This window comes from Plecotus auritus, assembly GCF_963455305.1.
Source record: "Plecotus auritus genome assembly, chromosome: 6".
Lineage (NCBI taxonomy): Eukaryota > Metazoa > Chordata > Mammalia > Chiroptera > Vespertilionidae > Plecotus > Plecotus auritus.
In genome coordinates, this window is record NC_137773.1 from 164,249,161 (window position 1) to 164,273,161 (window position 24,001).

Genomic DNA, 24,001 nt, shown 5'->3' on the forward strand with positions numbered 1-24,001 from the left:
TAAGACCTCTCATCTCACAGAAGAAGGAATCCTTTTGTTGTCTCTTGTCTTAGAGAGCAGCAAGAAAGCCATTATGCGGACGAACAGCAAGGCTACATATGACTGAACATAAAGAATAACCTTTCGAGTAGCCCAATGTTTAGAATTAGTTTATCCTAATAGACCTGCAGCTAGATCTGTTGGGATTAGATATTGGGATGACTTACAGAAGGGTGGGGTCCCCTTGTAATATTTCAGCCAGACATTTTATCTCTCTCTTTCTCTCTCTCTCTCTCTCTCTGGAATATTCCCAAAGAGGTTGTCATATCAAATTAGACTACGTGTAAGACCCTTTTGTTGGGGAGAGAGGTGGGAAGGAAGTAATGTAAGGGAGACTGTGGGATGAGCTGCAAGAGATGGGGTTTTGAAATATGTATAATTGGAATAAAACCACCATATGAACTGGAGGGAAGCATCTTCCATCATTCTGGGGGAACAATATTCTCAGTGTCTGTCTGGAATGACAAACAGTCCTGTCAATGGGTTGGAGGTTAAATTAAATTCTGCATGCCCAGTGAGCTCACTGTCCTTCTGTTGTTTAATTAAAATGGTTTTTTCATTGTTTGCCTGAATTTAATTGTTTGCTTTTTATGGAGATGATGGATGGGGAATCATATCTCATTCTACACTCCTCCAGAGGTTCCTTTGACTAGAAAATTCTCAGGCACCATTTCTCATTGGCTTGCACTGAATGCAATTGTACGAGGGCTTTGCAAGCAAGTCCATTACAACTTTTCTTTGCAAGAGGGAAACATCTCTGTGGCAGAGCACCAAGGGGCTTATTCCATGTTTGCTAGAGCCGTGTTTCTCAAACTTCACCGTGTAAATGAACCGACTAGAGAACTCTTTAAAATGCAGATTCTGGTTCAGCAATTTGGGTCAGGGCTGAGAGTCTCCATTTGTCATGAATTCCCAGGTAATGCCTGCTGATGTTGCTGGTCTGGGGAGCACACTTTGAATAGAGGGTGTAAAAAGATTCTTTCTGGACCATGCCACCAAAATTTTTAAAGATGCAGAAAATGGTGATAAAATATTGGAATTCCTGAGTATGAGATATCTGTGTATCTATATCTGTATCTATATCTATATCATCTATATCTATAGTCCCAAAAATATGTACACACTTTGAATAATTATAAAGGCAGTGCTTATTAAAATATATTTCATTTTCAAAATTGAGTTATCAGCTGTTAAAGTATATATTTTGGGGGAACACACTGTATATTTAATGGCTTGGGGTATGTGCATGTGTGCATGTGTGTGTGTGTGTGTGTGTGTGTGTGTGTGTGTGAATGATGGGGCAAGAACAGAGGAAAGCAGATAAGGATATGAAATACAACAAAATAAAGAGGCAGTTTGATTTGCTCCTTATGAAATCCTTAATCTTTCTCGGAGGGGATCCCAGCATGTCTGCCTGGTGAGTGCTGTGACTCAGCAACGCTTCCTCTGTATGATCAGTGAACATACTCAGAACATATCCAGTAAATATTTAGGAGATATCAGTACTGTTTATCTTTTTTTTAAACTTTTTTGTTGTTGTTAATCTTCACCTGAGGATTTTTTTCATTGATTTTTAGAGAGAGTGGAAAGGAGGGAGGGGGAAAGAGAGAGAAACATTGATGAGAGAGAGGCATATCTATTGGTTGGCTCCCACACACACTCTGACCAGGGCCAGGAATTGAACCTGCAACCCAGGTACGTGCCCTTGACTGGGAATCAAACCTGTGAACTTTATGTCTGCAGGCAGATGCTCTAACCTCTGAGCAAAACTGGATAGGGCTGACGTTTTAAAATTCCACATATGGTGAGATCATGCAATATTTGTCTTTGTCTGATTTATTTCACTCAGCATAATACCTTCAAAGTCCATCCATGTTGTCACAAATGGTAGGATTTCGTCTTTTTATGACTGAATAGTATTCCATTATATATATAATTAGTGGACCACATAGGTTGTTTCCATATCTTAGCTACTGTAAATAATGCTTCAATGAACATCAGGGTGCATATATCTCTTCAAGATAGCAATTGCATTTCCTTTTTATTAATTAGATTCTGACTAAACATTTTCCAAAGGATTCTACTGGTATTTATTGTAGGAAGAATTTGGGGACAGGGTTGGACAAATCTGCAAAAATCAAATGTTGACATTTGTATTTAGTCATATTAAGGCCAGGAAAACTACTTGGACAGAAAAGGCTACAATCAAAGATAAAAACGTATGAAGGTTTTGCTGTAGGAAGATTTTTACTTACTCATCTTCTTTAACATTTGTAAGATTATTCGAATTCTATAGTTTTTCTTGGGTCAGTTTTGGTAAGTTACACATATATATCATTTTTTAGGTATTTGATCATTGTCTAAGTTTTCACATTTATTAACAAAATGCTGTGCATGGATTTTCTTAGCCTTTGCATCTTTGTTGGGCCTGTTATTAACTATATGTCCCCTTTGTGCTTTTGTTCCATTATCAGTCTCACAGAGCTCCGTATGTTGTATAATCATTTACACTACACTTGGGGTGTTGCTGATTCTCCCACTTATGTCTCTGTTTTCTATTTCACCAATTGCAACTACCTTTACTTCTATTTTCTTTGGCTCCATAATCTTGTCCTTTTTCTGAATTTTCATGTTGAACCCTGTGTTGGCTTACTCTCCTGAGAGCTACCATGAGCAACCTCGTCAGTGAAGCTCAACCCCTCCAAACACATCGCTAACTACCCTGCAAGGCTCCTCTGCTTGGACCCCAGCTCACTTTATGTATCTTTCCCCATTTCCATTTCTACGAAAAGGGAATAATAATACATACCTAGCTGTGCAGCTACGAGGATTCAAACTTAACCATATAAAAACATAGTGTGTGGCATTTAGTAGATGCTCAATAAATGAATGCTGTACTTTTGGGGGGTTATAATTTACAGAATGGCTCGAGACAGGAAATACTCCCTCCCCTCCCTTCTCCTCCCCCCCCCAGCATATCTTTCTTCTGCACAGTTTCCTTCTTTGGACCTCTGCCAGTTGCATATATATCCTGTTGCTTTAGATGAACATGTCGGCTTGTGAAAATCTTTGTGGTTAGAGGGTTACTACCAACTTCACAAGAATCTCTGTAGTTGCCATGTGATGCTCATTTGTATACCCACGCACCACGGGATGGGGAAAATGATTATCTGTGCCCCTTCCTATTGCTCGGATAAATAAGTATCTTGGTAAATTTGCTCCAAACGGCTTCTATGTGGTCTTTTTAAAATACTGATTTAGAGATGGTTCAATTTTTATTTCCTTTTAGCAACCAGTGTTGGATATGGGCATCACCAAGGATTTGAAAGAGGCTGGAAGCAACCTGTCTTCATTGTCCTCTATATGGGTATGGGTGTATGGGTGTGTGTGTGTGTGTGTGTGTGCAACCTGTCTTCATTGTCCTCTATATGGGTATGGGTGTGTGTGTGTGTGTGTGTGTGTGTGCAACCTGTCTTCATTGTCCTCTCTATGGGTATGGATGTGTGTGTGTGTGCAACCTGTCTTCATTGTCCTCTCTATGGGTATGGGTATGGGTATGGGTGTGTGTGTGTGTGTGTGTGTGTGTGTGTTTCAGCAACTTGTTTACTTTTAAATCACTCCAGAGGAATGTGTACCATGGAATTTCCTCTTGAGGTTTTCTGCCAGTTTGTGTTTTTTATGGCATACTAACATTTATCTTTGATTGTCTTTAAAAAAGATTTATTTATCAAGTCTGACATTTGCAAATGGCTCCTTCTTTGCAACAAAATCTGGCCTCTCTATGTGGGACACATTTTGTAGGAAATTTTCAGAATGAGTAAATGGATCTCTGGGTTTATTGCTAGGAACACAGCTTGGTGGCATGGGGTGAAGGAACCACTCAGACCTGGGGAAATGGGCACTCCTGCTTGCCTTGTGCGAACCATCACAAATCTCAATTTCCCCGTTTTTTTTTCTTCCTCCTTTTCTTGTATCTCTTTCCAACTCTCTTTTTCTTTCTTCTCCATCTCTAAAGGGAGATGATGCTTATAAAGTGAATTGCTCAGAACCTAGGTCAACGAAGCACATGATGGTAGTTACCTTTATTATTAAGAGTTCAAAGGAGGCGGTCCCATCATTTTCCCACTGCAGAGCTCCCTGTCCATGTGACAGAAGCTGAGGAAGAAACCACAGTTGCCTGTGGGGAACACAGCATCACGTCAGGAGGTTCTGTTTCCTCCCTTACCAGCTTCCCCAAGACCCGGGAAGAATCTCAAGCTCTGTCCTAGGAAATCCTGGCAAAGAGATTGAGCGTCAGGTGCCTTTACGCTGCCAAGGGCTCTTGCTTGTGCGCATGGGCACCTTGGACTTCTTGGAAGTGAGGAGAAGCCTGTGGACCCCTTCTCAGAGTGATGTTTTTTAAACGCATATAATATAAAACACAGGACACCAAAGAAAATCCATGACTTTGGACTGCAATTATCAAATATTTTAAAAAATAAACTCATGCTATAGTAACATCTGTTTCTATGGTAATGTTTTAAATAACAAGATCTAGATCAGGTCTAAAAAATGGAAATGGCCCTAGCCAGTTTGGTTCAGTGGATAGAGCATCGACCTGTGGACTGAGGGGTCCCAGGTTCGATTCTAGCCGAGGGCACATGCTTGGGTTGCAGGCTCGATTCCCAGTAGGGGGTGTGCAGGAGGCAGCTGATCAATGATTCTCTCTCATCATTGATGTTTCTGTCTCTCTCTATCCCTCTCCCTTCCTCTCTAAAATCAATAAAAATAATTTTTAAAAAATGGAAATGTCTAAGTGATGAGTATAAATGATACGCCAAGACATCTGCAATAAATGTTAATATTGGTGACCAAGTTACCAATGCTAATGCTAGGAAAGGTTATATTTTAGCTAAGGGTTAGAGCAAATTTTTCCCATTTTAAACTCACAGAGGCACTGAATTCTCTCCACGGAGCTTAGGCTAAGAGCTCCTGCTGTTATAGTGTGGGGACTCATTTTTTACAATATTGGAGAAATGCCCCTTATTGTTATGCCCTCCAGAACAAGCTCAATGTTACATAACAAGGGAGTGTCGACTGAATGTCAGGTCTTGAGCACTAGTTACCTATGCATCCAAGAAACAATTCATGGAAGTTTGCAACAGTTCAGCAATTACATCTTGAACCCCACTATGTTCTAACTAGGAATAGGCTCTGAAAGAAAAAGGTTTTTAGGGTTCTTCCTCATGTAAGATTTTTTCTTCTCATGTAGAGAAAAGATGCATATTTTCAGGGACACCACTCAACTGTGGTTCTTAGTTAAGAACGAGAGAAATAATCGGCACACTCAGAATATACCCCTTAAGACACATCATCCAAGAATTGCCGGTATCACTTAACCGATGGCTGTCCACTCGCTTAGTCCAGCCCCAGCTTTTATCAGACTGGGAGGTTATATGGAAGTCATTGTAAATTGGTTCCCATCAATGGGAAGTCTTAGCATTACAGCACAGAGTTAAGAGCAGGGGTCTCACCAATCTGACAGGCGCTTTTCAAATGTCAGTTTTGCTATTGCCCAAGTTTATGGTCTTGGGAAATTATTTAAACCATCTGGCCCTTTTACATTCCTCATCTATAAAATGGGGTTTATAATAATAACAGTTTTACCTCATAGGGTTTTTTTTCTGATGAAATAGAAACCCTATCTAATAAAAGAGTAATACGCAAATTGACCATCACTCCAACACACAAGATGGCTGCCCCCATGTGAACACAAGATGGCCGCCACAAGATGGCCAGCAGGGGAGGGCAGTTGAGGGGGATCAGGCCAGCAGGGGAGGGCAGTTGTGAGCAATCAGGCCAGCAGGGGAGGGCAGTTGGGAAGGACCAGGCCTGCAAGGGAGGGCAGTTGGGGGTGATTAAGCCTGCAGGGGAGGGCAGTTAGGGGTGACCAGGCCGGCAGAGGAGGGAAGTTGGGGGCGACTGGGCCTGCAGGGGAGGGCAGTTAGAAGTGACCAGGCCTGCAAGGGAGGGCAGTTGGGGGCGATTAAGCCTGCAGGGAAGGGCAGTTAGGGGTGACCAGGTCCATAGGGGAGGGCAGTTAGGGGTGACCAGTCCTGCAGGGGAAGGCAGTTAGGGGCAATCAGGCTGGCAGGGGAGCAGTTAGGCATCAATCAGGCTGTCAGGGGAGTGGTTAGGGGCAATCAGGAAGGCAGGCAGGTGAGCAGTTGGGAGCCAGCAGTCCTGGATTGTGAGAGGGATGTCCGACTGCCCGTTTAGGCCCGATCCAGATTGGAGAGGGTGCAGGCTGGGCTGAGGGAAACACACCCCCGTGCACGAATTTCATGCACTGGGCCTCTAGTATTATATAAAACTCTTAGGAAACAGCCAGGTTCATACTAAGAATTCAATTTATGAGTTTCTGTGTAATTGGCGGCTGGCAAGAATAAATACTTCCTGCTGGCCTCTGAGTATAGAAGATGCTAGCTGGTACCTACACCCACAGCTGTTGGTTTTATTTTTAGTAGCAGCCTAAGGGTTAATCTGCGAGAGGGTGTGGGTGGCTCCTGTTTAGATAAAGCCACATCCCAAAGCTTCCTTTCAGCCCCTTTGCTATTGTGAGGGTTTTTCACCGCCTCTTTGAAGTTTCAAAATTGACAGATGTTATTCAATAATTCCCTCCCCACAAGGTATTTACAGTAGATTTTCAAAAAGAAAACACAGGAAATTCGAGGGGAAAGTAAAACTTTGGTTTCTGACATTGAAGGTGGGGATATTTCTAGAGACGTCTTCAATGAATGACCAGATACATTTCAGGGATTTCTGTGTTTGTGTGTCTCTTAGTCTGAAAAATAGAATTTATTGAGGAAGACCCTTTTGCTGTATGGCCAGGAATTATAAAATTCACTTAGGAGTGATAGATAAAACAGCTCATTTGGACGTTTTGCACTCTTTAATGAATTGGAGACATGACTAAGTAATTATGCAACTAATATTTAAAATTTTCTAATTGTGCTGATTTCTCATATGTGAAAGAGAATATTCACAATGGATCAAAATAAAATCTCCAAATTCTGCCAGTGTATTACAGGTTGTTAAAATAACATCTATAGAAGAGTCATCAGCAAACATTTTTTTGGAAAGGGGAAGACAGTGAATATTTTAGTCTGTCTGAGCCAGATATGAGCTCTCTTGCATGAACTTCTTAATTTCTTCTTCTTCTTAGTTTATTATTCTTTTTTAAAATTTATTTTTTATTGGGATAGCATTGGTTATTAAGTGTATACATTTCAGGTATCCAATACTATAATTCAATATCTGTTTACTATACTGTGTGCTCACCACCAAAAGTCTAATTTCCATGGTTCACCATATATTTGACCCTTGTGCCCATTTGCCTTCCTCTCATCCCTCTTTTCCTCTGTTAACCACTATTCTGTGATCTGTATCTATGTTTGCTTTTCTGTGTGTTTTTTGTTTGTTACTTTTTTGGTTTATATTCCACGGATTAGTGAAATATGGTTTTTGTCCTTTTCCATCTGACTTATTTCACTTAGCACAGTACCCTCAACATCCTTCTGTGTTATCACAAATGGCAATAATTTATCTGTTTTTGGCTGAGTAGTATTCCATTGTATGTATATACCACTTTTTCTTGATCCAGTCATGCATTGATGGATACTTACTTAGGTTGTTTCAGTATCTTGGCTATTGTCAATAATGCTATAATGAACATTGGGGTACATATATCTTTCGAATTAGTGTGTTTGTATCTTAGGATAAGCACCCAGAAGAGGAATTGCTGGGTCAGATGGTAGCGGTACTCTTAATTTTTTGAGGAACCTCCATACTATTGGCTATAGCTGTTGCGCCAATTTCCATTCCCACCAACAATGCCCAAGGACTCGGTTTTCTCTGTATGGTGCCCATACACTTATTTCTTCTTTTTGAGAATAGCCATTCTTACAGATGTGAGATGACTTTTCATTGTAGTTTTTGATTTTCATTTCCCTATCAGTGAAGCAAAGTTTGTTTTTTTTTAAATGACCCTTTAAAGGTGAAAAAAAAATGTTAGTTGCTCATAGGCTGTACAAAAATAGGCCATGGGCCCTTTGGCTGTAGTTTGCCAACTCCTGCTGCAGAACATAAAACACGTGAGGGATATTGTTGCCCATAAGTCATCATTCATTCAACTTCTACAACAAATAGTGGCTGAGTACCAGAAAGTGCCCCATCCTGAGGCCAGCTCTGGATGTATGATGAGGATCAAAACACATCTGGCTTTTCCCCAAGCAGAACATGCTTTCTCATGGGAAAGACCAACAGTCAGAGCATCAAACCAATTTATGATGATAAAACATCTCTGTATTTGCAGACAAGTGGATATTTGACACAAACACATTCATTGGATACTTCAGATAATAGAGGTGGAGTTTTAGGAAAGGAATGTTGTTTCCAGCTGTTGCACCTGAATATCATCTCATCTGTCCCTTTAATTTTGCTCTCTAGGCTCATACTCTGCCAGATCCCAGGGACAGTCCACATGTCTCCACAATTCCTTTCTGTTATTGCTTCATCCCATTGTCACGTCCACTCCTAGTCCTACCTGTCCTTTGTCCCACTTAAGCTTCCAAGTGTGAGTAAAAATTCAGTTTAAAAAAAAATGTTTCTATTGATTTCAGATAGAGGAAGGGAGAGGGAGAAATAGAAATATCCATGATGAGAGAGAATCATTGATTGGCTGCCTCCTGCACGCCCCCTACTGGGGATCAAGCCTGCAAACTGGGCATGTGCCATGACTGGTAATTGAACTGTGATCTCCTGGTTCATAGATGAACACTCAACCACTGAGCCATACCAAGCAGGCAAGAATTCAGGTTTTTAAGAGTCAAATTGCATCCCTTTTCCTATTTGTTTTAATGCATTAATGTATCTTTCCTCAAAATATTGATTTTTTTTCTCTTGGTTGCTGAAAATATGTTTTGGGGTTACTTTTCCAGTTTTTAGTGGCATCAGGCTTAAGACTTAAGGTTCTCATTTAGAATATATAGTTAGTGGAAGTTGGTGTTTCCACTTAGAAGTTACCATAAGAATAGGTTGTGAATCATATTAAACCTAAAAACTCCAAGTTGACGTGGTCCTAGCTTCCTTACTCATTGTGCTTCATTAAGTGACTATATCAAATAAAAGAGGTAATGGGTTCCCTTAGGGAGATTATGGTTATCTCCATTCCACCTGTACTGTATTCTCATCATTCCCCCCGCCCCCAAATGCCTATCGTCAGTGAAAACTGCCAATTGAATAATTATAGATCCCTTCTCTGATATGCCTGGTTCCATATCACCTACTCATTACTTTCCTTTTTATTTCCCTTATGCAGAATAATCAATGTGGGGGGATTCCTCTTCCTCAAGTAGATAATATATTCTTAATTCTTAGCATAACATTCCTTTTACACATCTTTAACTTTTTTGCCCAACTCAAAGGCAGTCCTTGCCACTGTGTCTTCCCTGTTTCTCTAAGTTTTTCCACCAACACACAGACTGCAGCACAGACTGTAGATCCCACTCTGGACGGACATATATCACTAGGCATTTGAATACGTGCCCTAACTCCTCTGCTGGGTTATAACCTCTTTAAGGGCAGTGCCAGACCCATAGCAGGAACTCAGGAGCTCTGTGTTTAATGTATGAATGTAGCACCTGAGCATGAGGCCTGCTAATGAAAGGATACCTTTGAGGGAAGACGTATAAAGCAATAGAATTCTGGGATTCTTGCCTAACAAAGCTCTCACTGAACTTCCATTCACTGCCTCCTGCCCCCTGAACGATTCCATCCACGGCCTTCTCCCCAAGAGGAAAACTGTCTAACCAGCCTTTACCATGGCCAGCACACGAATCAGAGTTTGAAATACAAGACACTGTCATGAAATAGCTGGTGTCAAACCACAGGGCCTGCTTCAGTGACCAAGTCAGCAAACAGGCTACATTTCCTTCTCTAACTTCTCTCACCTTTGTTGCCATTAAGTATTTCTGTTCTGTGAAACTACAAATCACATGCACACTGAAAAGAGGAATATGGGGTGAATTTAAGGGAACTGACTTCCAAAGAGACCCCTCCCACAGATTCTCTCTCTACCACTGCCAGGCTCAGAGCTGATGCTTAAGGGTAGCCTAGATGTTGATCAGAACAGGACACGTTGGAGCAAAGACTCTGGGCGCACTATGGCGATCTCTTGGTTTAAACCAGATCCCATATATGCAAGTTTTTGGAAGCAGGAGTTGTCATTCTTTCTATATTCCCAAAGCCTCCTGCAATGCCTTGAGTATAGTTAACACTCAGGAAACACTTCTTCCACTTATTCAACACTTATTGAGGCTCTGATGGGTGCTAGATGTTGTTTACGGTTGTGAAGAAGACAGACATGGTCCCTGCCAGCACAGAGTTCTCAGTCTACTGGGGTGGGAAGTAGAAAAAGACAAATATAAAACCACTAAGTAGAGTCATAGTTATTTCATTGAAATTGGTACATTGTTACATAGGAACAATGTAGGGTGCTGTGAGGTTATATAAAGGAAAATATTTTCCAAGTTTTCCTAGATTTCTTTTAGGCTGTGGCATTTAAGCTAAAGTTTGAGGGAAGATTAGGAAACATTGAATGAATGGTCAAAGGCAGGGAAGACGAGACGGGTGCACACTCGCATTCATCCATGGAATAAAAGTTCGCAATGCGTTATTTATAAAAACTATACTGATGTTGAAACATCTGGACACGTGAGGTGTACACCCACTTTCTCACAAAGACGGTTAAGACAGCCCTTCAGTGACCAAATTAATGGCATTTATGAGTATTTCCACCATAAATCTTGGAATTTCAGGAATGAAGAAATATTTGATCTGCAAAAGCAAAAATAAACACCTGAAGTATCACAGATGTTGCCTCCCAGGTTATCTGCCAAGGATGTACCTACCTACTCAACCCAATTCCTTTTCTCCTTTGTTTTGTTTCCCACATCAGAATATTCCACCAACAACCCTGACTTATTGTTAGTCATATTCCAAGTGACAGGCGTCAGCCTCCTGCCACCACTGGTCATCGCCATCGCCGTCATCATCATCTTCTACTGCTACCGGGTCCACCGGAAGCAGAAGCTGACCCCGTCCTGGGAGACCAGCAAGCCACGGAAGCTCATGGACCTCAGCGAGCGCCTGGCCATCATTATGGAAGATGACCGCTCCGACATCAGCTCCACGTGTGCCAACAACATCAACCACAACACAGAGCTGCTGCCCATTGAGCTGGACACCCTGGTGGGGAAAGGTCGCTTTGCCGAGGTCTACAAGGCCAAGCTGAAGCAGAACACTTCAGAGCAGTTCGAGACCGTGGCAGTCAAGATCTTCCCTTATGAGGAGTATGCCTCCTGGAAGATGGAGAAGGACATCTTCTCGGACATCAACCTGAAGCATGAGAACATCCTTCAGTTCTTGACGGCCGAGGAGCGGAAGACGGAGTTAGGGAAGCAGTACTGGCTGATCACTGCTTTCCATGCCAAGGGCAACCTACAGGAGTATCTCACGAGACACGTCATCAGCTGGGAGGACCTGTGCAAGCTGGGCAGCTCCCTGGCCAGGGGCATAGCTCACCTGCACAGTGACCACACCCTATGCGGGAGGCCCAAGATGCCCATCGTGCACAGGGACCTCAAGAGCTCCAATATCCTGGTGAAGAACGACCTGACCTGCTGCCTGTGTGACTTTGGGCTTTCCCTGCGTCTGGACCCCACTCTGTCTGTGGATGACTTGGCCAACAGTGGGCAGGTAAGTCAGACCTGGATTCCCCTTACCTTGTCCTTGGCCTCATCTACCTCTTCATCCCTAAATAGCCCTACACTCTTATACTTGTCTATATCCCACTCTCTCCTGGCAGGGTGCTAATGAGCAGTAATTCTCCTCCTATTTCTTTAAATCCTCCCCAATTCAGGACAGACATTTTTCTTCTTGAGTCGATCTTCATTTCTCTTCCACTTGCCAATTATTTTTCTGTGCTTCAAACACTGTTAGCACTTTATCTCTCTTTTTTTCCTCTCTGATGGCTATACTCTGTACTGTTAGTAGTAGTATTGTTTTATTATTGTTTTACATTGTTCTAGAAGGCACTCTCCATGGAGTCCAAATCCACGCCCATTTGGTCACATCTAGCACAATGCCTTGAACAGGGAAAGTGACCAAGGAGCATTTGTTGTGTGAATGATGGGCTGAGTGAATGAACAATTCCACTTTTAAAGCATCTCACAGTAAAATAGAAACCATTTAGCCACGGAGCTATTGGGAAGTGACTAGAAATTACCAGCATCCTTTATGAATGACGTGGCCCCTGGTTTTCCCACACTGGAAGCTTAACTGTGGACCAGAGTGGAGTCTCCAGGGCACCAATGTTTTCTCTACCCGGGAGGAGGAACGTGCTTCTGAAGCCTTTAGTCACTGCCCAGTCAGCCCCCTGGATCCATGACTGCTCAGGCAGCCTTGAGGTAAACATGTGGAAACATGAACAGATCAATGTGCCAGGAGAATGACTCATGCAGTGACCTATTAAAAAGAAAAATGTCTTCTACTGCATGCCAATAAAAAAACATTCTTTGGGGTAATAACACCAGCTCACTTGACTTTCCTTAGATTCTTGAGAAGGGAGGACTTCAATATGATTTAGCTTTATAGATGCTGCATCAGCAAGCATTTCAGTGATTCCTTCCCTAGAAATATTTTGGTGTTCCTTTGTGTCTCAATGTTTTCATATTATCAGTCATTGTCCAAATGAAACGACGTAAAGATCTAGATTTGGTCTTTTACTGGGGAAATATCTTCATACAGTTTCATTTCGTGGAGATTTTATGAAATTATACTACATTCTCAGCACTGCAAAGAAGATTCGGACAGCCCTTAAGTGACCCAGACTATTGGCATTTATGATTATTTCCACCATAAATCGTGGAATTTCAGGAATGAAGAAATATTTGATTTGCAAAAGCAAAAACAAACATCTGAATGACCACAGATGTTGCCTCCCAGGTTATCTGCAAGGATGTTATTGTATAACACGGTGACCTGTATCATGGGGCTGGACAAGGCAGCTCTGGGGTTTGGCATTTCCTTATTGTGGCATGTTGTGTGTATACTCCTTGAAGGGTGTTCAGGAAGAGAACACCTATTTTTAAAAATAATGATATAAGCTCTACCTTTCCGCGCAGGTCTCCTTATTTTAAAAAGTGTTGTACTTTCTCAGATTCTCTACCCAGTGTAGGGGACAAACATCAGCTGTATTTGGAAAATAAGAATGCATTTGGAATGAAATAATGGGCCGCCATGTCTGTTTTTGCTTTAGGTGGGAACTGCAAGATACATGGCCCCGGAAGTCTTAGAGTCCAGGATGAACTTGGAGAATGTCGAGTCCTTCAAGCAGACGGATGTCTACTCCATGGCTCTGGTGCTCTGGGAGATGACGTCTCGCTGCAATGCGGTGGGAGGTACGTATGCACCCCCATCCTGGTGCATGTGCCTTCACACTCATGTCATGTTCTTTGCTTCCAGCAGGATTCCAGGGTTGCCAAAGTGTCAGCCCCACAATGAGAGCCTAGTTGAGATGTGGTAGTACATAGCCATCCCAGTAGGGTTTGGAATTATGCTAAAAAGCATAGGTCTTTAAGCTGAAAACCCGTGTTTGGAGCATAAAGCTTTTATCTCCTTTCATAAAGTATAATTCTTTCTCTTGATGTAGCTTCCCACAGATATTTGAATACCTAGAAAGTGATGAACACTAATAAGAATTATTTCTACTTATCAAATGAATACTATTCAGAAAAATATCTGATTTTTTTTTTTTTTTTTTGGTATTTTAATGTTACTCAGAATTATAAGGTCCAGGAGATAGATTTGACTCAACATTTACTTTTATGGACATGACTTCCCTTTGTTGGGAAAACAAGCAGAATGGTTTGATGTATCTGTTTAGGTTTTGAAAAACTGAGCGAAGAGAGGTTATGAGGAATGCAGCATTCTTCAGGGTGCAGGGGTGATGTCACTGTTTTAGAGAGTATTGATCCCTTGTCCCCTGAGCTTTCTGGACATGAGAATGGCTGAGGTCTATAGTACTTGATCCTTGCCTGACTCTCTTCTCAGTAGTTTTCATCAGGGTCTGAGGTCCCAACTTAGAAATTTATGGTTCTAAATATGGTCCTGGCTGACTGCTAAGTCAAGCCAACCTAACTCCAATTTTATTTTTAGCTCTTTGTTTTGCAGCAATTTTAGACTTTTACAGAATAGTTTCAGAAATAGCAAAGACAGGAAGTTAACATTGGGACAATACTCTTAATTAATCTATAGAACCTATTCAAATTTCCAAGTCCCTAGTCATGTCCTTTTCTGGAACAGAACCTAATCCAGGTTCCCCCACTACATTGGCCGTCCACGCCCTCTTGGCGTCCTTCAACTTGTGACAGCTCTCAGTCTATCTTTGTCTTTCATGACCTTGGGACTTACAAAGAATTCAAACCCATTATTTTATAGACAGTCTCTCACGTTGGGTCTCTCTCATATTTTCTCATGATTAGATTGAGGCTATATATTTTGGGCAAGAATACCCCAGAAATGACATTGTGTCCTTTTCAGTGTCTCATATCGGGGCCAGGTCACCTTGATCACTTGGTGCAGGTGGCGTCTACCAGCTTTCTTCTCTGTAAAGTAACTACTTTTTTTCCATTTGTAATGAATATGAACGTAGTTTGTGGGAAGGTACTTTGACCCGTTTCTAAAGACACTAAACACGTACACAGTAAGGATACTAGACCTGTTTCTTAGAATTCTACCTGCTAATTTTAGGATCCATGAGTTGTTCTTGCCTGCAATAATTATTCACTATAATGTTTTTCTAACAGCAATTCTGTTTCTTATTCCTCCTGCGTTTATTATAGATATTCTACTGTAAGGAATGGCTATACTTTCTTTCATTACTTATTTAATTATGAATTTATATCAGTATGGAGTTGTGGATATTTATTTTAGTCTGCGGGTCTGTGATGTTATCATTATTTATTTTGTTGCTTCGATGGCCACAGCTTTGCTCACGGGGCCAATCTACCCAACATTTGGCCCGAGGTGGATTTGGGTGACACGCGTGCTGGCTCCGATTCTTCATCCTGTCTAGAACACGCTCAGCCAATTTCCCAGGATGGGCCCAGGTCACCCCCTGGCCCTGAGCACCTTGCTGTACCCTCCCCTGCTCCCCTGGGGCTCTGCCTAGGGATGGCGCTTGCTCTCCAGCTACCACCGTCATTTTCTGGTTTCCTGCCTGGGAGTCCTCCCCTCACAGCACTTTCAAAAGTTACTTGGTTTTTCCTTACACAGTGATCTTTGTTTAACCAGGTTTCAGCCACTGAGGATCGTTTTCTGTTTGAAAGCTTTGACAGTTCCGAAATGAATCCTTTAGGACCTGTATGAGTTGTGGAAGAGATGATGCTGTTGTCACTGTCAGAATAAATTTCCCTAAATTTCGGCATCTTTCCTGTCCTTTCAAACCCGATATCCTGTAACTCCGAGCTGGAGAGGGTGTCTCTGTGTCGTTCGCTCTGTCAGGGCAGCCAGCTCATTAGGGCCTCGTGTGAGCTTCCTGCCTTCGTTGTTATCCATGAGTGAAGCCCTTTCCTGTTGCTGTTTGCTGAGTGTGGAAGAATTCAGGCGAATGGGGAAGAACGCAGTTCACCAACTTTTATGAGGCCTAAAAACAGATACAGTATAAACAAGTTTTCCCAAGGAAGGAACAGGATCCCATTTGTTCAGCTGGTCCCAGAGAGCCTTTCATAACCTCTAAGGTAAGAGCAGATGGCCGGCTTTGGGGGATCCGGAAAGAGGCTCTCATTCTGTTTGATCGTCAGCCCACAGTCCTGTTTCTTCCATCTCTGCTCAGGCAGAAAAAAAAACAAAGTTGTTTATCTATCGTCATTTGGGTCCAACAGAAAGCCTTTCACTCGGTTAAATGTGTGAACTCATTTATTAAGTCCTTTTTTTAAAAAAAAACAAACACTTTTTTCTAAGAGCATTTTTTTGGGGTTGCCTTAAAAACCTTAAAGCCAGATTTTTATTTTTATTTTTTTTTCCTTGTCTTAATTTCAGATTTGGTTTTTACATTTCAAGAGTCTCTTGGAAGGTACATAAAACCTGAAGAGCAACGTGTTCCCTCCCGGCTGCTATAGAAACACACATGTAAAGACGGGGCTTGCTCTCGGGAAGCGTGTAATTTACTGATGAATCCGACTTATATTTTGTTCTCCTTCTTAAAAAATTTGCCCATGCAGACACAGTTCTTCCCTTACAAAGAAAATCGATAGTTCCCTCCATTTGATGTCCGGCTTCAATTGATAAGGTTTAAGAGAGAGGGCAGGGTATAAATGGCTTTCCTTAAGCTTAAAACTTTTCTGTGACTTGAATACAACATTATTTCTTTTCATTGCCAGCCTCATTTCAAAAAGGAAATGCGGACTACGCTCACCTTAGTTTGAGGAGTTATAAAGCGATTTTTTTTTTTTCAACAAATAGGGCAACTAATATTCCCATCTAGTTCATTCTGAGCGAGAGAACATCTGCCTGAATGAAGTAGGCTATGAAGTGACTGGGGGACAGTCTTGCAGGAGAATGTGAGCTCCCAGTTTTCCTGCCTTGGAGCGAGTCCGTTCTGTTCTCAGGGTTGAGCCCAAATTCTTCACGTGGGTGCAGCCCGGGCCTGGCTTGCCTGGTCTCCTCTTCGCTTGACACTCTCTTCGTTCTGCAGTCATCTTTATGGACGTCTTTTAGGTCTCACCTCCAGCCTTTGTCTCATGCTGTGGACTGGGACTGGGACCCTGAAATCGACTTGTAAACAGGCAAGTGCGGTTCAGCTGTGGTTAGCGCTGCAGGAAGGTAAGGCGGGGGCACAGGGAACTGAATGCCCACGCCGGCTAAGGGGAGTGTGGCCATGGGGTGAGGCAAGGAGGGACAGGTCAGCTCTGGAAGTAAAGGAAAGACCCAGGAGTGTCCTCTTGAGCTGCCTCTTTTCAGCCAGCCTCTCCTCTGTGCAGAGCAGCTCAGAGAGCACTACAATGGGGAATCCTCGCTGTCATCGGGTGAGAAAATGCAAAGAGGCGATAATAGCACCATTCTGAAGCCAGTTGGTGCAACCCCATTAGCACAAATTTCCACCTGGGAGCTCAAGAGATGGGTTGCCATGACTGAGGAGAGTGGCCAGAGGGGAAAGGCTTTCTGGAGGAGGTAGGTTTGGTCATGTAATAAAACACAAAGGAATACTAGCTACCATGACATGAATACCAGCTTCATGGATCAGCTCATTTCATCCAGCAAGGACTCCTTGAAGTATGTACTACTTTTTTAAAAAAGTATGTTTTATTTTGTTTTGTTTTTGAATTCAGAGAGAGGAAGGGAAAGGGAGAGAAAGAAACATCAAAGATGAGAGCGAATCATTGATTGGCTGCTTCCTGCACACTCCCTACTGGGGATTGAGCCCACAACCCGGGTATGTGCCCTGACTGGGAATCGAACCGTGACCTCCTGGTTCGTGGGTTGACGCTCAACCACTGAGCAACACTGGCTGGGCTGAAGTATGTACTATGATAAGCCCCATTTTACAGATGAGAAAACAGAGGCTTCAGGAGGAAAGCTGTGGAGCCAGGAATCAAAGCCCTGTCATCTGACTCTAGCCCACAGGCCCTAACCTTCCTAGTGCGTGCTGGCCTGACCGACAGAGTACACGTTTAATAAATGGCAGGGACAATTACCATTGTTTTCTTAGGGACGGGGGAGTCGGCACTACTTTGTGCATCCCGGCCTTTGACGCAGGCCTTTCTGGAAGTCCCTGACAAGACAGCCACACATTGAGGGATGTTCAGTGATGGCCTCACATTGACCTTCCTGTCTCCCCAGGTGAATTTCTGTTCACAGAATCCCAAGGCTAGTAAATTCTGAAGCATGTTGCAGGCTCAGTGTCTTCAAGTCTGAGATAACTTCCTTATTCTTACATTTCTCTGAAGATGCATTCATTTGTTCATTCATTCACTCACTCAACCAGTATTCATTGAGCACCTGACATGTGGCAGGCATTAACCAAAATGCGAAGGATACAGCAGTGAGGAAAACCAGCCTCTGCCCTCAAGGGACAGAAAGTCTAATGAAGAGCTACTATTTTTGAAAGTCAAGTAATGAACAAGTAGATATCCTATATAATAAAAAGCTAATATGCAAATTGTTCCCTTGACCAGGAGTTCAACTGAGAGTTTGACCACGGGGTAGGGCTGGCCCACCAACCACCCTCAGCCCCTCCCCCTGGATGGCCCATCCTGATCAGCCAATTGGGGTGGGCCGGCCGGGCCCCACCCATGCATGAATTCGTGCACCGGGCCTCTAGTATGCCATAACATCAGGGTTGAATATAGAAAGAAAAATAAAGCAGAGTTAGGGAATAGACAGTGACCAAGAGTGTTATTTCAGATACTTTGATCTGAAAGAATACAAGAGGAAAAAAAACAAGAAAACAGGGCTTTGTAGTTGTTTGAAGAGAGAGCTAGAAAGGAGGAGGAGACGGGTGTGTTACTTCTTATGAAGGAGAAAAGTGCTGAAATCTCCATTCAGTGAGCAGCCCTTTGACAAAGAAATCTCTGTCCGTGGCTTTCAGTTTGTTTAGTCTTCATGCAAGTGTTTGTGGGGTGTGCGGCAGGCAGATGAAGGTGGGGTGCCTCTCAGGGCGCCCGTTGGCGAGCACAGCCGGCACCATGGTCCTGGCATCCCCAGCCAAAACAGATCCACAAGCCCACCGACTTCCAAGTCTCTAGCCATTGAGGCCTTCGAATAGCAGCTGACACATAGCAGCTGGCCGAGCGGATATTTAACAAAGAGGAAAACAAAACCCCCAGAACGGCTCCTGCGCGTGCTGTCAGCTTGCTGCAGTCTTGTGAGACTGACAAAAAGTGCAAATGCATCAAAAAAGAGAGAAAAGGGAAAAAAAAATAAGAGGGGGGGTGGGAGCGAAGGACCAAAGACCAAAAAGACTGGGATGGAAGCACTCGGTTTTGCTAGATTTCAGGGGAGTCTTACTTGGACGGCAGATATAAAACTCGGGGGCCCTGCTTCGGGGAAAACTGTCCACAACTTCTCTGCCCTGTGAAGCTGGAGCTGCAGTCCGCGCAGCAGCTGGGGGCCAGATGCTGACTTTCAGAGACCAGCCCTGGAGCGCTGCCCAACTGGGAAGACGGAGGCAAGTGTGGTTTCTCTCCAGGGCCTCCCACACGCCCCAGCAACACTCACATGGACACCGAGCAGCAGAGAAAGTAAAGGAAGCTGTGAGGGCCTGGGGGGTGAGGGGAAGGGTGGGGGGCTTCTGTCAGGGACAAGGCTGTGGGGAAAGGCAGGGGAAGGGAAAGAAGTGGAAAGGAGAGCACGTTCTCAGGCAGTGAAATGAAGATGTTTCTTAGGAAGGGTGTGTGGGGCCCTCTAGGTCCTGAGGTGTAGAGCCGCATACGCCTGGGGTGGGAAGCAGCCCGTGGGTGAGACGGGGACTTGGTCTGAGCCCATAGTTGTACTGTATGGGCATCTGCCTTGGGTTGGGTGTCGCAGAGCCTGGAACAAGAATTTGAGCGCGTGTAGTTCTTTGGGAATAGATCTCAGGAAATGCCAGCAAGGGAGCGGGGAAGTGAGTCATGAAAGGGAAGGAAGCCAGTGAGTGGTGTGTCGTCAAGCGGGTCTCCACTGTGGACAACTGGAGCTTAACCTCGCTGGGGACCCGGGGTGCCAGGTCGGACGTGCACCTCAGCCTCACACCACCTGGTTCAGGAAGAAGCTGGGTGTTTATCTCACAGCGCCCATCCGTCTTTGGTCAAAGGCTGCTCCCGGGGCAAAGTGGGAGGGTGAACTGCCCGCTCGCCCCGTGTGCATGGAAAGGGTAAGTGTAGAGGGGTGTGTGGCCAGTGGTCAGTCCTATAGCAGTTTACAGTGGTCCCCCTTATCCGCAGTTTCAGCTACTGCAGTCATTCAAAGCTATTAGATGGACAATTCCAGAAACAATTCATAAGTTTTAAATTGCACAGTGTACCGAGTAGCGTGGCGAAATTGTGCTTAGGCCTGCTAGGGAGGGGAATCATCGCTTTGTCTAGCACAGTGGTCGGCAAACTGCGGCTCTTTGGCCCCTTGAGTGTGGCTCTTCCACAAAATACCACGGCCTGGGTGTGTCTATTTTGAAGAAGTGGCGTTAGAAGTTTAAATTTAAAAAATTTGGCTCTCCAAAGAAATTTCAATCGTTGTACTGTTGATATTTGGCTCTGTTGACTAATGAGTTTGCCGACCACTGGTCTAGCATAACCACGCTGTTTACGTTCTCCCAACTGCCAGCCTCATCATAGCCGCTGGGTCATCAGATCCACTGGCTTGGCATCTTATTGCTTGTGTCCAGGTCAACCTTGTTTCACTTAGTAATGGCCCCAAAGCACAAGAGTAGTGTTGCTGGCAATTTGGATGTGCCAAAGAGAAGCCGTAAATTGCTTCCTTTAAGTGAAAAAGGTAAAAGTGTTTGACTTAATAAAAAATCACACACACACACACACACACACACACACACACACGTTGGAGGGTGACACTGTGCACGATTTCAGGCATTTGCTCGAGTCCTAAAGCATATCCCCCTCGGCTAAGAGGTGCTACTGTGCAGAGTAATGATGGAGGGCACTGACTTCCCTCACTTTGTGGATATGGGAACCGAGGCACCAAGTGCACACGTCTCCTATCCAAGTCCTCCTATCTAGTTCACGATGGAGCCAGGGCAAACAAAACTGACAATACCCCAACCTGTGACGCATATTGTTAGCACTGTTTTTTTTTAAGGGCTAAACTCAGTCTTACTCTCTCGCCTCTTTGCTTTTCTTCTTAGAGGCATTTCCAGATTTTTTTAAAGGGTGGTTCTCATTCTAGGTTAGCCAGGGATGGCACTCTTTGAACTAATCCCACTCACCCCTTAACTTGCTGCCTCTGCAGTTCATCACAGCAGGGAGGCCTGGGCATTGTTTGATCAAAGGCACACAGAGGAACTCGAGAAAATACTGCCATAACTCTTGCCAACCATGCCCTGACCTGGTACCTGCAGTGTAAAATGCAGCAATCTCCTCCCTCCTCTCCCGCCCCATCCTCCAGCTCCCCTAACCCCAGAATGGTGCAGTGTCGGTACAGAAGAGCAGTAAGGAGAGGGGTGCGCTTGGCCATCCAGCGGTGTCTCTGCAGCGCTTGTTTAGGAATGACAAACCATAACATCCAACGGGTCCCAGAAGGTTCCCCTTTCGGGTCTTCTGGTGGGAAGGGCCTAGCCCAGGCAGCAAGGGACACATTTGTCACGTTGGTGACAGGCATGTTCCCAGTGTGCTTGCTCTGGGTGGTGGGGGAGAAGAGGTCTCTGAAAGGCTTGGTAGCGAGGAGAAAGCTTCCTAAAAAGGCAAAGCCGTTCCATCAGAGTGACAGTAATGCAGTGGGCAGTTCCGAGCGCTCTTCCCGGAATCCAGTGCACCCTTTGGCCTTCGTTTTCTCAACTGTGAAAACGAGGTTCTGGGTCACATCTCTGAAGACGCTCCTTTAGCATTCTCTGTCTGACTCATTTGGAACCCTTAGAGTATCTGTAACAACTTGTATTCATTTCCTCTGTCGAGATGCAGCGCGTATTCCTTGCAAAACATTTAGAGCAATGCCATGGGCCTGTGGTCCTCTGACTGGTTGTTTCAGATCTGTGACGTGGAGGAGGATGGAAACGAGAGCAGGTGGTTAGTAGCTTTAGTAGCAATCTGGTGTTGCCATGACACCCAAGTGGAATTCATTTCTATAGCGTTTCCCGGAAGTCTCACTCCCCAATGAACCGGAGGCAAAAACATTTGCTTTTTGTTTGTTTGTTTTAAATAAAGAAATATATGGGTAAGGGACAAACAACAAGGGGAAAATTTAAATCACTTTTAATCCCACCCTTTAGCCTAAGCCACTTTTGTGAAACGAGGGGCAAGGAGTTGAGAGATATTTGCTTTTGTCTGTATCTATCTGTGTAGTGACTTTGTACTTTTCATTATCTGCATTTTCTGTAATAAAAATAAAGAAGCAGCGTGAAAAATAAACAGGGATAAAAGGTAGGTAATGCGGCCCCAGCAGTTTCGCACTGGTTGGCGAGTTGCAAGACACAAAACTCAGCCTCTTCCTGAGGACTTTATAGTTTGGTAGAAGGGAAGAGAAAGGAGGAAATAAATGAACAGCAGGCAAATCAAAACTCAGGTGTCACCCCAAGAGCAGTGTGGGTTAAAGGCTGTGAACCCCTAAAGGCAGACGTGTGCACACAGCAGGGTGCTTTGTGCTTGTCTTTGGGTGAAGGGAGGCCTTCCTTCTACATTTCTCTATTTCACACAATGTAGAAGGACATCTTGCCAGCTCTCCTGATTGGGTGAGGCTGAAGAAGATATGTTTGCGAGCAGGGTTCTGGGAAAGAGGGAAAAATACCAAATAAACAAGAGCAAGCCATCTATTTTCACAAAATGTCATTTTGCCTTGAAAGCTTCTTCACTTCTTAGCCTGGGAGGGCCAACGAGAGAAAGTTGTACTCATTAACAGGATGATTTTGAAGCTCTAGGTCAAAGGTCCTCTTTCCTTGGGAGAAGAATGTTGGATCCAGCCTCCTGTCCCTTTAGCTCTGACATGTTTTAGTTCTGGAGTTGTTTCTATCTTTTAAGTTTTCCCGTGCCTCCCTGACATGTATTATTAGCCCACCCGCTGGAATTAATGTGCTGTTTTAAGTAAGATTCAACCGGGGTTTATACATTGCTGCTCTGGACAGGATCCACAGGTCATTCATTCACTCACTCTTTCATTCATTCATTCATTCATTCATTCATTCACACACCAAAGCTCTCGTTGGGAGTCTTTTGTATGGGAGGCCCTCTCATGGGTGCTGGAAATACGAGAATGAGAAAGGAACTCTGAATCTGCCCTCGAATGCTCACAGTCTAGTTGGGTAAGACAGATAAGCAGGTGATTATATTAAAATACAACACATGATAAAGTAGGACATCTGATCAAGAATGGCTTGGAGTATATTCAAGAAAGTTTCTATAAAGAAATTGATCTTAGTGGAAACGTGAAGCCCTAGTGAGGGGTTACATCATGTTCTATTATCTTTACAGCATGTCTCACTGAAGGAAAATTACTTTTTAAGCTTTTGTTTATTGATGTTATTACTAATCTCTCCCCTCTATCATCTTACTCAAAAGCATTTTGCAAACTTTTTCTCATCATTGCTATCCTAAGGAGACTTTGTAGACTTTTTTTTCTAAATCACTAATTTCCATGAAAGTATACATAATATACCATGTTAACCATTAAGTGTATAATTAATTCACTAGCATTAAGTACATTCACAATGTTGTGCAACCATCACCATTATCCATTTCCAGACTTCTTTTTTTTATCTTCCCCAACGGAATCTCTGTAATCTGCTAAATACTAACGCTCTATCTCTTCGCCCTGGCAACCACTGTTCTACATCCTGTCTCTAAGAATTAGTCTATTCGAAGTATCTCACGTAAGGAGAATCATACAATATTTATTTTTTTGTCTGGCTTCTTTCATTGAGCATAATGTTTTCAAGGTTCATCCATACTGTAGCATGTATCAGAATTTCATCCCTTCCTATGCTGAACATTGCCATGAACTCAACACCACCTGTGCAATCTGTTTTTGTAGTTTGGACCATTGTCGGGCTACACACCCCTCTAGTGTGTAAGGCTGCTTCCACCTCCCAGGAACGAACCAGTTTTGCTCCGTTGGGGCCACATCACCCGGTGGAGAAGGCCTGTGTTCAAATGGAAGCTTGCTGACCTTGCTGGTCTTGCACTCCACTCTGCCCCCACTGTTAGCCCAGTCAGTACCGAGCACAGAG

The 24,001-nt window shown here is 43.6% G+C and overlaps 1 protein-coding gene across 1 annotated transcript in view; it reads left to right on the forward strand.

The window, feature by feature from the left end:
- The window catches only part of TGFBR2 (transforming growth factor beta receptor 2), a 76,888-nt gene that overhangs the window by 49,834 nt on the left and 3,053 nt on the right, over positions 1 to 24,001 (forward strand). Inside the window, exons 4-5 of the mRNA XM_080673197.1 lie at positions 11,036 to 11,835; positions 13,397 to 13,538. Coding sequence (XP_080529323.1) covers positions 11,036 to 11,835; positions 13,397 to 13,538 — 942 coding nt within the window. The remainder of the gene's footprint in view (positions 1 to 11,035; positions 11,836 to 13,396; positions 13,539 to 24,001) is intronic.